Source organism: Vombatus ursinus, unplaced genomic scaffold (assembly GCF_900497805.2).
Source record: "Vombatus ursinus unplaced genomic scaffold, bare-nosed wombat genome assembly UNPS02014909.1, whole genome shotgun sequence".
In the NCBI taxonomy this organism is placed as follows: Eukaryota; Metazoa; Chordata; class Mammalia; order Diprotodontia; family Vombatidae; genus Vombatus; species Vombatus ursinus.
The window spans coordinates 1,545,617-1,559,605 of NW_020954687.1; the positions used below are offsets into that span (position 1 = coordinate 1,545,617).

At 45.5% G+C, this 13,989-nt stretch overlaps 1 protein-coding gene across 5 annotated transcripts in view; it reads right to left on the reverse strand.

Annotated features, from left to right (window-relative positions):
- The window catches only part of NAV1 (neuron navigator 1), a 344,868-nt gene that overhangs the window by 14,899 nt on the left and 315,980 nt on the right, over nt 1-13,989 (reverse strand). The window contains exons 11-20 of one of the 5 annotated variants that reach the window (XM_027843392.1): nt 13,852-13,893; nt 11,695-11,843; nt 8,985-9,155; nt 7,822-7,874; nt 6,745-6,768; nt 6,555-6,632; nt 2,852-2,935; nt 2,457-2,568; nt 1,100-1,221; nt 293-301 (exon numbers count right to left, since the gene is read on the reverse strand). In XM_027843392.1, coding sequence (XP_027699193.1) covers nt 293-301; nt 1,100-1,221; nt 2,457-2,568; nt 2,852-2,935; nt 6,555-6,632; nt 6,745-6,768; nt 7,822-7,874; nt 8,985-9,155; nt 11,695-11,843; nt 13,852-13,893 — 844 coding nt within the window. The remainder of the gene's footprint in view (nt 1-292; nt 302-1,099; nt 1,222-2,456; nt 2,569-2,851; nt 2,936-6,554; nt 6,633-6,744; nt 6,769-7,821; nt 7,875-8,984; nt 9,156-11,694; nt 11,844-13,851; nt 13,894-13,989) is intronic. The other 4 variants (XM_027843395.1, XM_027843394.1, XM_027843393.1 and 1 more) reach the window with 4 other exon arrangements.

Here is a 13,989-nt window from a genome sequence, read left to right on the forward strand (position 1 = left end):
GAGAGAGAGACAGCAAGAAAGACTTGGGGGAGAATTGTAATGAGAGGGGGCAGAATGAATGATTCAGGGTAGTGTATAACTTTCTTTCCTATTAGTTCCCCAATCAGACCACCTCCTCAATGCTCATTTGGAGTAGCTATGGATGGACCATGCAGAAAGGTGAGTTAAGAATAACGGCATGAGTGTGATGGTTAGTTTAATCAGTGGATATCTGGTGCAGGGTGAATGAGTTGCCCTGGAAATGGGGAAGTCACGGCAAAGGGAAAGGTGGAAGGGGGGGGTGGAGTCTTACCTCATAGACCTGGAAAAAAATAGGGGTTTGAGGTCAGCATTTGAGAGGGAAAAAAAAGCAACACTTAATCACTCATTTCATCCAGCTGGGACTTTCTCTGAGCTGCAAGGTATAGGTACTGTTGGGGATGGGGAATTGTAAGCCCTGGACCAGGCTTACTGAGGGGTTGAGAGGGATGGGATATTTCCAGTGGTGGTGGCGGGGTCCCCTGCTTGCCACAAAGCACTAAAAGGAGTCAAGATTGTTCCAGAAGCTACCTGGGGAGTTTGAGAAAGACTTTCCAAGGGCTAATCGGAGAAATAAATGCAGATCTGAAAATCTGACAATCAGAAAAAATAAATGCAGTGGTGTTCTTTAGGCTAAAAGTTCTAGAAAATCTTCTGCAGAGGTGGCCTGAAATAGAGAGGGAACCAGCCATAAAAACTCCCTTCTCCAAAGCATTCTAGAAAAGATCCTCCAGAGTTAAGCTAGAGAGGTCTACAGAGAATGAGCAATTGTCCCCTTCCTTTATAGACCCCTTCCCCCACCATAGTTCTGATGGGAATGGGGGTTGATCTAAGGTCTTCGGTGTATCTCCTCAGCCTTCCTCCAATTGGAATGGACACGTGGGCCTAGTCAGGCTAGGAGAGTTCCAGAGGGACATGGCAGTTGATTAGAGCACAGATAGTTTAGGGAAAAGAAGTTAGTAGACCTTGCACTTAGCTGATAACACATCTGGGCAAGAATGGGTGGATGGGACAAGTACTAATCCCCCAGGGAAGTTTGAACAGGTCCTACATAGGTCCCTTCCTCCTCACCCTCACTTACCCAACTCTTCTTTTTCTTCTTCTTAGCATCAGCGTCCTTGCTGCTACCTATGCTGGAGTGGCTGGTGATGCTATTGAGGCTGGAAATACTGTCTGAAGAGTTCTGTCTCTTGATCCGAAGCTCTACAAGTCCAGGGAGGATGTGAAGAAGACAGGGAAGACTTAAAGATAACCTTAAAATAAGTCCATCTTCAGAAGAACCCAACCAGTCCTATGGCCATATCTCAGAAAAAAAGAGACAGTGTTTAGCCATCCTTTGACTCTCTAATGATCAAAGATGCAGTTTTGGACTTTCCATTTGACTTTTTAGGTCATGGGGAAAATAAATAAGATCATGAGTTTTGAAGCCCATAATACTCTTGAGTGTTTTCATATATCCTACAAGATGTGGTAAAAGTTTCAAAAGAGAATTAAACTGAAGTTACCTTTAATTATAAGACAAAAATAATATGTTTGTCAAACAAACTTTCCAGGAACATTGCCCTGGGTATTATAATCTTTGAGGAGAGTGATGGAGAAAAAGGTGGCAAATTTTTTTTTTGAAAAAATGAAAAAAAAAAAAATCCTTGAGGACAGGACCTGGATCTCTGGGAAAACACCCAGTCTAGGGCAGAGTCTCATCCAAAATAATTTGATGATGACAATGACAACCTCATGTAACAGACATGAAATGAAGAATAACATATTTGTTTGCATGTTGTCTTCCCAATTAGATTGTAAGCTCCTTGAGGGCAGGGACTGTTTTGCCTCTTTATATTTCCATCACTTAGCACTATGTGCTTGGCATATAGTAGGTGCTTAATAAAATGTTTACGATTGACTGAATAAGTCATCCTGTGATGTTGGCAGATCATTTAGCATCTCTGGGCTTTAGGTTGCTTACTGGTAAAATGGTGGCATTACTACTTGCCCATCACACAGGGTTGTGAGGTTTAAGTAATATAACATGTGAAATCCCCTTATATTAAGTTAGAAAGCATTATATAAAGACATCATTTTTACAGCCCTCTGATGGATGTTTCAGTTCTTGAACTGCAAGGGGTGCAGTGGGGATGGGTGGATAGGAGAGAACCTTAAGTTAAAGTTAGCAGGGAGATGCTAACCCACAAATTCTCTCTATTCTCTTACTCAAGATGGCAGGCCTTCTTACACTTCTCCCACTGAGCAGTAAATAGCAGATTATAAATCTCAGTTTACCTTTCACTTACTGGTTACTACACCAGCTTGGAGAGTGACTAGGAGGAAGGTAGGGACAGCCTCCCTTGGCAGTTTTGGGTGGGACCTGGCAGCTGGTTTGAAGCATGGGTGTATCTTTCCCCTCTCTTTGTCCCCTCTCTATCTGTTTCCCAGGACCTCACCCTTGGGTGTGACGTCTGTGCCATTAAGAGCTCCTTGGATGACGGCCTGAGCCTCAGAATTCTTTTTCTTCAGGAAATCTATGGTCTCTCGCAAATCCAGCAGCTCTGTGTCCTAGGGAAAAACCAACATGGTGCCATTATTTAGAGGTCTAGAGAATCCTATCTGGTTTGGTGAGGTGAGAAGTGGGCAGTTGTGGCATGTGCCTGAGGGGGCTGGGCTGAGAATCCAGCAAAGTTCCCAGAGAGATAGTAGCATCCCTAATAGAAAGCTCTAGCACCCTAGGGAGATGGGAAAAGGGTCAGCCTTTACAGACTGGTCTTAATCCCTCTCTTTTCTGTTCCACCACCCACCCAGGCCTTTCAAACTAGCTCCTTCCTTTTCTCAGCTTTCTTACCTTTTCTTCTGCTGTCTCGGCTAGGTGCCGAAGACGGGATGTCATGTTCACCAGGCTCTGTTCAAAGGCAGCCACCAGGTTAGCCTAAAACAAATGCAAAGACTTGCTTCTAAGTGACCCAAGATTTGGGAGTAGAGGTGGAGTAGGGGGAATGCCATAAAACCAGTTCTGGAACTCTTCAATATTGACTAATGCCTTTAAAATTATCCATCCCTGCCAAATACATTTTCCTAATGTATTTGTAGACCCTCTAAAACATGCTCTAGGGAAGAGATTCTTAATCTTTTGCTTTTATTAATTAATTTATTTTTAGTTTTCAACAATCACTTCCATAAGCTATAGAGTTTTAAATTTTCTGTCCCTCTCTCCCCAAGATAGCATGCAATCTGATATAGGCTCTACATTTACATTCCTATTAAACATATTTTTACATTAGTCATGTTGTAAAGAAGAGTTAGAACCGATAGGAGGGGAAAAAAAAAAGAAACAATAGGAGGAACCGCAAGTAAGAGGAAAAAAAACAAAACAAAACAAAAAAGAGCAAATAGTATGCTTCAATCTGCATTCCAACTCTATAGTTCTTTCTCTGGTTATGGAACGCATTTTCCATCATGAGACTTTTGGAGATGTCTTAGATCCTTGCATTGCTGAGAAGAGCTAAATCTATAAAGGTTAGTCATCATGCAATGTGGCTGTTACTGTGTACAACGTTCTACTGGTTTTGCTCAAGGGATTCTTAATCTTTTTTGTTTACAAAGACCCCTTTGTCAGTCTAGTAAAGCCTATGGAACCATTCTCAGAATATTTTTAAATGCATGAAATTAAATACATAAGATTTGCAAAAGAAATCAAAGGTTAGTGAAAATGATGTAATGTTTTTCTTTTCCAAGTTTATGGACCCCCTGAAATCTATCTATGGATCCCCGGTTTAGAACCCCAGCTTTCTAGGAGTTTGCTGGAATAGTATATATATACTCTACTTTTGCTCATGCTTATTTGGTTCTTGCTTACCCCCCAATTCTTGGGTCTTTAACTATACTCTCCACTTTGGGAAATGAGTCAAGGTTTTCTATGCAGGGTTTGGGAGAGTTTTAATCTGATCTAAGGGCCATTACATAGTTTGACCACGAGGTGTCGGGTGTACTCTTTGAGGAGGGGCCTGGTTAGGTTATTGAGAAGGGCTTGGGGAAGGATTTGGATGAACCAAGTGACTCTCGGTAAGGCTGATCCCCACGTGGTCTGGCCCTAAGCTTGTGCCGTGGATGGCTGGCTGGCAGACGCGTTGAAGTGGGTGGGGACAAGACACTGAAGGACAGGAGAGGGGAGAAATTAGGGCAGGAGAAGGAATGAAGAATGTAGGATAGCAGACCAAGCTGGAAACTTTAGGCAAGTAACAGTGAACATCTAACTAGTGGGGTTCTTCTAGAGGGAAATCCTCAGGATCAGACACTATGTCAGGGGACTTACAGGCAATGCCCCATGCTCTCAATCTAGCCTTTGCCCATTCTTCTGCCCCCTAGCACCCACGCCCTCTCATCTGTGCCTAAATACAGACTAGACCTTACTGTCTGCAATCAGGTTCCTTTCCCACTATCATTATAAGTTTGCCACCAGGACTAGGATTCCCAAGTGGAGAGATGTCTTCTGTGGCCCGGAGTTGTCTGTTTTCTCCTACTGCCTGGAAAACTGCCATCATCTTGGCCTCATCATCTGCTGTTCCTTTTTTCTTTTTTTAATGCATTCTCTGACTCTCCTCTGTAAACAGACCACCTGTCTGCTTCCTCAGAGGATTTCCTGCCCATTACAGACAATTACCTTCCTTTCTGCCTCCTTCATTATCCCAGTCTCTTTTGGGGTAAAGGACCTCTCTCCACCTCAGCTGGGCTTCTCTCCCAACTGTTTTTCTCTCTTTGGCTTATAGGATCTTCCTACCCTCACAACCAAAGTTGCAAAACGACCTCAGAGTTGAGTAGCCATGCTGAATGGACTGCATTGGCATTTGACAGGGGTGTAGTGGTTTAGATTCCCTCTCTGTTTCTAGGATGTGCTCAAAACTTCAGCAACCTAGGAGTTGTGTGAAAAATGACAAAGCCAGGGTGAGAGCCAGGGGATATAGAGGGAGCAATATAGGAAAACCTGACTAAGGTCCTCAAGTCATTTCTGCAGCTAGGGAGAGAGCCCTATACTTCTACAAGATCTTTCTCTCAGATGCAGAATATGCCACTTTGGGGTGTTAGGGTTTGTTCTCTAAGTCAAAGGGAACTTCCTGTACTAAGAAAACTGTTTTCCAAATTCCTTTTCTTGGCCCTGTTCCAGCCCTGACAATATGATGGTTTGCAGATTGTAGTGTAAATTAATCAGAAATAATAATGTTCATTGCCTCCCTGGCGCCTGCCTCTCTCTCTCTCTCCTCTCTCTCTCTCTCTCTCTCTCTCTCCTCCTGGACAAGAACTCCCCAGGGTCTCTGGGACATGACCCAGGCCCCAACCCTGGTGGGTAAGACTTGGTGGGGAATGGGGATGAAGAGATGGACCTTGGCCAGCTATGTTTCAATTCTAATGGTTCCTCAAGGTTGGGAAAGAGTACTTGAGATGAACTTTTGACATAGCTGGTGTCACTTTTTAAAAAATGCCTCCTGAATCGGGTTTGGGGAAAAGAGTATGGTCAGTGTAGTGTGGTCCCCTTGGATTTTACTGGGGACATGGACAAGCTTGGTTTTGAGTGTGGGAGTTGTTGTACTTGGTTCAAGGATGGCTCCCCAGGCCCAGCAGCTGGGTCCCCCAGAGGGGAAGGAGAAACCAGAGCCACTGCGGAAATTGCAGACACGGTTACTTTTGTTTGAACACTTGGATGGTTCCTGCAGATCGGCTCAGCTGTTGTTTACAGTTTTTGGGGAAAATAGCTGTCCCACCCTCCCCATTCACAGTAGGGCTGTTATGTTCTGTGTTTATTCTTTTGGAGGAGGGGCAGGGCGGAGATACTCCCACAGTCTTGTTGGATAGGGTGACTTCTTCCCATTATACAGAAAAGGAAACCAAGGCCTGTAGAAAGGAAATGACTCATCCTAAACCGTATCAGTGAGGGCAGGTAGACAGCAGAAACCAGGAATTCTGGCTTCCTAGCCTAAAGCTCGGATCATTCTGGTTAGCTGTTTGTGGAAACTAATAGGAAATGGCAATTCTACATGAAGGAGTTGGGTTTCTGTGTGGTGATGTGGTCAGCAAAGAGAATACTGATGACCCAGATCTGGGCTGCCTCCTTGTGCCAAGGTGAAAATGTCATATGCCCTAGGGCAGTGGGAGTGACCCACTTCAAGGGCCTTATAAACTCTTCTTCAGGGCCATGATAGCCCAAGGTAAATGACATGACTACCTCAATCTTGGCACAGCCTCTATGATAAATCTCACTTTTTTTTTTTCTTTTGGGATTTCAAAGGTGTTTGCAAGCATGATTTTATCCAATCTTATAACACATATACTGGGTAAGGCAAAGTGGGGAGGAGACACGAGGATGGGTCTTCCCATTTTATAGATGGGAAGACTGAGGCTTAATGAGGTCAAGGGACTGGCCCTGGTAGTCAGATTAGAGCTTTGAGGACAGCCCAAGTCACTGACCCTGTACCACCTCCTCTTCTTCCCAGCTAAGGATAACATGTGGTAAACTTTGTTTGCCTCTCTTCTTCCCCCTCAAACAAAACACTTACATTGGCAGACAGCTGAGATGTCAGTGTGGCCACTTTCTCCTGTGATGACTCCAGCTCCCTTCGAAGTTTCCGGATTTGCTATAAGAAAGTTGGCAAACAGAAACCATGGGTAGGGGGGAAAACAAAAGGTCTGGTAGGGAAGGGGGGTGTTGTGGTGTTAAGAAGCAGGGAGAGTGGCTTTGGACCCTACCTCAGATTGCATCCTCTCCTCAGCCTGAAGAAGGGAGCACAGAAGTGGAGAGAGGGAGAGAAAGAAAGGAAGCAGTTACAATGGAGGCGGCAGGGTCATCAGTGGCAGGGTAGACTTGAAGTGTGACAGAAATGGGGAGCGACTGGAATTCCATTTAATATCCGTGCCTTTCCCAAAGAACCCCACTCCACACCCCCACACACTAGACTTAAATTAGGGCTGATTTCCCTAGAGACCACACTGAACTTATTTCATTATTTTACAGAAGGACTGAAAAAACGGCACCAGCTCACTTGGAGGAAGGAGTGGAGTGGGAAGAAGGCTAGACTCAGAAACTACATTCTGATCCCCTCCCTGTTGCTTACTACACTTGTAGATGCTTAAACCTCTCAGGGCCTTGGTTTCCTCAATTGTAATTCAAGGAGGTTGAACTAGATCACCACCAAAGCCACTCTGTATCATTAAAACTTTGTGCAATGCCTGGTACCATGGTAGCATTTAATAAATGCTTTTTTATTGATGATTTATGATCTGGGATTCTTTTTCTTCTGTCCTCTAAGTCCTAAGCACAGGCCTCTTGTCCCTTTCCCATCTATCCATCTTAGCTGGTCAGTATCTACCTTGTTGGTCTCTAGGGAGGAGGGAAGAGGATTGTAGGGAAGAACTCAGAATCTTGGAAATCCTGAATTCCCTGTGCTCAGTATACAGCCAACATACCATGAATGTTGTTGACTATTAGAACCTAGGATTCCTGGAAGGCCACTCCACCTCATTCTTTTCTCCTTATCACAATACAGCTAGACACCTAAGGGATTCTCCCTCTTTTACAGAAAGGTAAACTGAGACACCAAGGGTGCCCAGGGTGGCAGAAACAAGGATCCAGGAATTCTGGTCCATGATTGATTGCTATGAAGTCTTAGCCTTCTTCCCCATCCAGAAACCCACATGACAAGATACATGAAGAGAAAGCAATTCTTCCCTCCTCCTAAGTCACCCCTAAATGAAGGGCTTCTGGGAAGAGATAGAATAGAATAATGCAAGGTTGGGAGATGTGGAAGGACAACTCAATGCTCTTACTGAAGAGTAGGTGGAGGAGGCACTGGAAGCCAACGACAGCACAGAGCCATGAACTGAAAGAGAGAAACAGAATACAAAAATTAACAGAAGCTTCCAGGAAAAGGAACTTGGACTCTGGATGGCATCAAGAGTCAACGGAGAGGAAACAGGGCAGGGGATACGACTGGCATCACAACTGTTCAAAAGCTGGTCCCTGATCTTGGCTGAGAAGACAAGGTCCTGTGAAAAGACAACCTCTCTTTCCAAAATCCACCTTGTGAGGGTGTTAGCCCCTTGTTCAGCCTGGTCCAAGGGGCACTTGACTGTAAGGGAGAGAGGGAGAGGAGGATTTCATGGGAAGGTATGAGTCTTCCCTATCTGAAAAGCTGTGGAGCTGGAGAGGAGGGTGAGTTTCCTATAAGAGCTGGTCAGAGGCAATCCTGTAGTCTGGTCTGTCCCCTCTCCCCCACTTCTAGGGCATTCCATAGAATCCTGGGGATTAGCCAGATGAAAGAATCTTGTGAAGAACATTCACTCTGATCCATTCAGGGGAAAGAAAAAGCTCCTATTGCAAGAACCAAAGGAAATCTCTAAGGAATGTCTCTTGGAATGGGAATCCTGGAAGTGAATAATAATGGGAGAGCCAGACCCCCGAGAATTTTTTGACCTTTCAGCTCCAACCCTCACAGATAAGACCATACACCCCTCTTTAAATCTAAGCCTGGAAACATTAGTGTGAGAGGGACAAACTGGTGCCTTGTTCTAGCTAAGGTAAGTTCCTACCATGTTACTTTATAATTGGTGTATATTCTGGGAGATCATTGGGAAAGATCCCTTGCTGCTTGGTCCCACTTAACTCTTCCATGCTTAATTTCCCTTCCCCTTCCCCAATGGCTGATGCTCAGTCCCAATGTCCCAGTGCTTAGAAGTGATGTCCTGAGGTCTCTGGGGCCACCAGGGCTTCGTGAGGGGAGAGAACTAAATGGCCCCAACTTGATGTTTTTGGGATTGTGTATTTGGTGGTGGTGGTGGTGGTGGTGGTGGTGGTGGTGGTGGAGGAGGAGGAGGAGGAGGAGGAGGAGGAGGAGAAGGTAGTGGGGGTGGAGGTGGTGGTGGAAGTGGTGGGTGAGAGGAATCCCCAGCTGAGCTGGAATGAGCGTGAACCGCGATGCATGAAGTCTCACCATCGTCCGTGGGGTCTCGGAAGGATCCTGACCGAATCATCCCCTTGGGTCTCTCGGCCAGGGACAGGGTGCTTCCCATTTGGGAGGTGCTGTATAGCTCGAAGGCCGCCTCGTGGGTGGGGATGCTGTTGGAGCGGGTGATTCTTGGCGTGGAGGCTGCAGTGGGACTCACTGGAAGGATAGAGGGAAGGGAGGGGGAGGGCAGGGAGAAGAGGCAGGGTCATGAGCACTCCAGTCCCTTGGGGGAAGGAGCAGCAGGTGTGTGGGAGACATCTGGCAAGAAGGGAAGGACTGGAGCAAGGGGAGGGAGGGGGAAAATGGGCCAGTGGGAATGTGCGTGCAATTGGGAATTTGGGATGGTGAGGCTGGGTCTCAATGGAATAGGACTGCAATCTGGAGAGAGGGAGCAAAGATGGTTGCTGATTCTAAGGACCCCCACCCTGGACCCTTTCACTCTTTTAGAGAGCAGCCATTATGGGAGTACCTCCTAGCAACATGGATTAATCCAGGAAAATGGGAGTGATGTCATTACTTTGATACCTGACAGCTTAGAAGGATCTAAGACCCCACTACCAAAAATACAAAGACCAAGAAAGGGATTTGAATTATAGGGAAGGCTAGAGGAGGTGGGTGGAGCTATGGGATGTAGGGGTTTAGTATTTTCAAAGGGAGCAAAGTCTCTTCCTCAAATTGTGGACATAGTGGAGTTGTGTTCCTCTACTACTGGGGTCAGTATTAGGGTACCCAGAGTTCCCCTGGCTTGGAGGTAGATGATCAAATTGGGTCAGAGATGTATTGGTCAAAGCCTCCTTCATATCTGGTGTGCAATCAGGCTCCCGTCTAGAGTCACGATGATCAGGGAAATCCATTCCTCTATCTTCAACTCCTCATTCTCAGCCACTCAGCTGCTCAGTCTTATCAATTCCATATCCACAACATCTCTCACATCTTCCCCATTTCCCCACTCTAATTCAGGCCCTAATCACTTCTCCCCCAGACCACTGCAATAGCTTCCTAAGTGTATTTTTTGCCTCAAGCCTCTCCCTTCTCCAATCCAATTTCCACATAGCTGCCAAAAGTGATTTTCCTAAAGCACAAATCTGACCAAGTCAATAGACTCCAATTACCTCTAGGCCAAATACAAACTTTTTTATTTGGCATTTAAAACTCTTCCCAACCTGGCTCTAATCTATTTTTTCAGCTTTATTATTATACCAATCCCTTTCACACACGCTATGGTACAACCAGACTGGCCTTCCTACTGTTCCTCACACATGACACTACCTACCATCTCTGTGCCTTTGCAAAGGCTGCTTCCCATGCTGGGAATGCCCTCACTCCTTCCCTCTGCCTTCCAGAATCCCTAGTTTTCTTCAAAAACTCAGCTCAAGCGCTATCTTCTCCACGAGGCCTTTCCTGATGCCTTGGCTTGCCCCTCCCTACCCATTATCTTGGATTTATTAGCTACATATGCATCCGTTTCTCTCCAGTGTAACCTCCTAGAGAAGAGGGACTATTTTATTTTTGTCTTTGTATTTGGGACAGTGCCTGGTATATGATAGGTGCTCGCCAAATGATCGATGTCTAATTGAAAGATCTCTTTAGATGAAGGTTTTTCATCCTTCCTCTCTCATTTCTTACAACTCTTTCCCCCCTGGTCCTGTTTAACCTCAGTAGCTAAGCAGGAACTATAAATCTATTTCTTCTTGCTTGGTCCTCTGTGGGGATAAGGAACAGCTGGTCCCTATCCTTTGCATAATAACCCTTATTGATCTGAAGATTGATACCTAACCACCTTCCTTTCTCAGCATTCCAGTCTTTTCTGTGCTGTGCTATGCTGACCTCCAATCCCGCACAATTTCACTGGTGGCAGATTCTTAGTGTTGTGTTACATAGCCTGGGACCCTTCCCTCAGACCTTTATCGTTCTTGCCAATGGTTTCCAGAATGGTTTCCAGACAGTCACCACACACGGCCCTGACAACCTGGCCCCATGCCCTGTTGAGCCCGGCCTGGTGGTGCTCAGCTGCTGCTGTTCCTTCCCTTCTTCCCTTTGAGCACCAAAGTCATATCCTGGCTTCCCCTGCCCAGAGCACCAAGGCAAGAAAAGACTGGGTGGGACCAAGGGCAGAACAAGTCCTAGGCAGCACCCTGCCTGAGGGTAGGGTGGCCTTCATCCAGAGCCAGCAGCTGGTAAGGCTGAGGAACTGGGTGTGGTGTTTTCCTGGTGCTTGGGGGCAGATCCTCTCCTTTAAACTCAAAGCTTTTCCTTCACCCTGCCTTCTCCTTACCTTCATGAAGACTTCGCTGCCCTGCTTCTGGCCAGGCTTGGTAGGACAAAGAGATTGGGGCACTTGTTTCTTGGTTGTGATGCCAGCAGGGACACAGGAGAACACCCTCTTTTGGGGCTCAGTACCCCCACCATGATGTTGGTCCCAGGCAAGACTTAGAATACCAAGTGTCAATTGGGCACCTTTCTAATTTAGGATTCCAAAGCAGTTTGCCAATATCCATTGAATTGTGTTTGGGACAGAGAAACAGCAGCACCATAAAACACCCTACTACCATCATCCCTAATGCATCACTCAATGAATTGAATCAGAGTTGGAAAACCAAGAGGCTGGCTTTCCTGCCCTAAAGGATGGTCCTTGCTTCCTCCTATGCAATAATAAGTTGACCAAAAAAGAAAGAAAGAAAAGCAAAGCACTGACCTATGTTGGTGAGCTGGCCCTTTCCACCCAAAGACATGGAGAGGGCAGGTGGCGAAGGCAGATCTGACTGGTCATCTGACTCTGGCAGCCCCCCAATGGTATGGGAGTGCCGCCGCTCCTTGGTCTCCTCTTGGGACTGTAGTTGATACCTGGAAGAAGCAGCCAGGGTGTAAATGGTGCCAGGGCTTTGGATGAGACCAGGGGAAGGGAGGCCTGAGCTGATCTGGCTTCAGAAGGTGAGCACAAGGGGATGGGTAGTGGTAACAGCCCCAGTCTGCCAAAGGGATCACGGATCATGAATTTAGAGCTAGAAAGGCACTCAGAGGTCATCTAGCCCCAACCCTCTTGTTTTATAGATGAGCTGTATGGTGTCCGAGGTAAAATCCGAATCTTGACCTTTCTTACTCCTAGTCCAGTTCTCTATTCCCTACAACAGGGCGCAGATGGAGGCCCAGAATCACCATCAGCCTGCAGGAGGGCTAATTAGTAACAATAACTAGCATTTATACAATACCTTAAAGTTTGTTCAGGGCTTTACAAATGGTAACTCATTTGATTCTTACAACAACCCTGTGAGGGAGGTGCTACTATTATCCCCATTTTTTTTTTTTTTTTTTTGCTTTTTGGTGAGGCAATCTAGGTTAAATGACTTGCCCAGGGTCACACAGCTAGTAAGTGTCAAGTGTTTGAGACTGGATTTGAACTCAGGTCCTCCTGACTCCAAGGCCAGAGTTCTATCCACTGTGCCACTTAGCTGCCCCTTATTATCCCCATTTTACAGATGAGGAAACTGAGAGATTAAATGACTTGCCCTCATTCACACAACTAGGAAGTTCCAGACCAAGGACTTGAACTCATCTTTTGATTCTAAGACCTTTTCATTATATGTCATGTTGGGGCCACATGGTTGCATGTAGAACATGCCATTTGACTATGATCATAGGAACAATATCACTCATTTTTAAGTAGCATTAGAAGGTAGAACCAAGAACATTTCACTAGGGGTCACATATTAGGTTCTGTAACTAAATGGCACAGTGGATAGAGCACTGGACTGGGAGTCAGGAAGATCTGAGTTCAAATCTAGCTTTAGACACTAGCTGTGTGACTTTGGGCAAGTCACTTAACCTGTTTGCCTCAGTTTTCTCAACTGTAAAATAGAGACAATAAAAGTACCTGTTTCTTAGTGTGGTTGTGGGAATCAAATGATTTATTTGCAAAATACTTAGCACAGTGCCTAGTACAGGGGTGGGGAACCTGCGGCCTTGAGGTCACATGTGGCCCTCTAGGTCTTCAAGTGCAGCCTTTTGATTGAATCCAAGTTTTCCAGAACAAATCCTTTTACTAAAGGATCTGGCTAGTTTTACAGAACAAATCCTTTTATTAAAGGGATTTGTTCTATGAAATTTGGATTCGTCAAAGGGCCGCACTTGAGGACCTCAAGGGCTGCATGTGGTCTCGAGGTTGCAGGTTCCCCACCACTGGCCTAGTACATAGTAGGCACTTAATACTTATTTCCTCCCTTCCTCTCTCTCCCTCCTTCCTTCCCTTCCTCCTTCCCTTCCTTCCTTCCTTGTTTACAAAGCCCCTTTCCTCAAGACAACCTAAGAGGTTAGTTAGTAGAAGTGTTATTATTCTCATTTTGTGGAAGAGGAAACCGAGGTTCATGTTTCTCATTTCCAGGTTCAGTATCTTTCCCCCCAAACCATGCCACCTCAAACTAGATAACTCTCAGGCCATAACCACTGGCTCACCAGAAAGCCTTCCATGGATTTGGCCAAGTAAGATGCCCTTTTGAGGCCATCTGAATTATACCAGATAGTTGAATGTTATCCTGGGGTCTGGGGAGAAGGAGATGCAATTTTCCCAGAATAAAGTCAGATGGCATAGGTGAAAGGGGTGTGTTTATTGTCTCAATTCAACTTAATCAACATTTATTAGTCACCCACTATATGCAAATCACTGTTTCTCCTGCAGAAACATGTTTTTTCCTCTTACCAGGAAAGTATAATTCATATAGGGCTGACTCATAAATCATGTAGGCCAGGCAATGGGTCACTAAACTAGCATGTGGAGGTGGGTGAATGGAAGGAAATGTTAGGAATGAAGGCAAAGAGGCTATAGGAGAAGAAAAGAGAAAAGTGTGTCTAGGATTACCTGAGCCCCTTCTTGGGAAGTGTGTTCCGATCTCGTTGATTACTGTAGGAATGAAAGAGGAGAATGTCATATATGTTCAAATCAGTTCCATTTCATGTAACAAACATTCATTTAGCACTTACAGTGTGCATAACACTA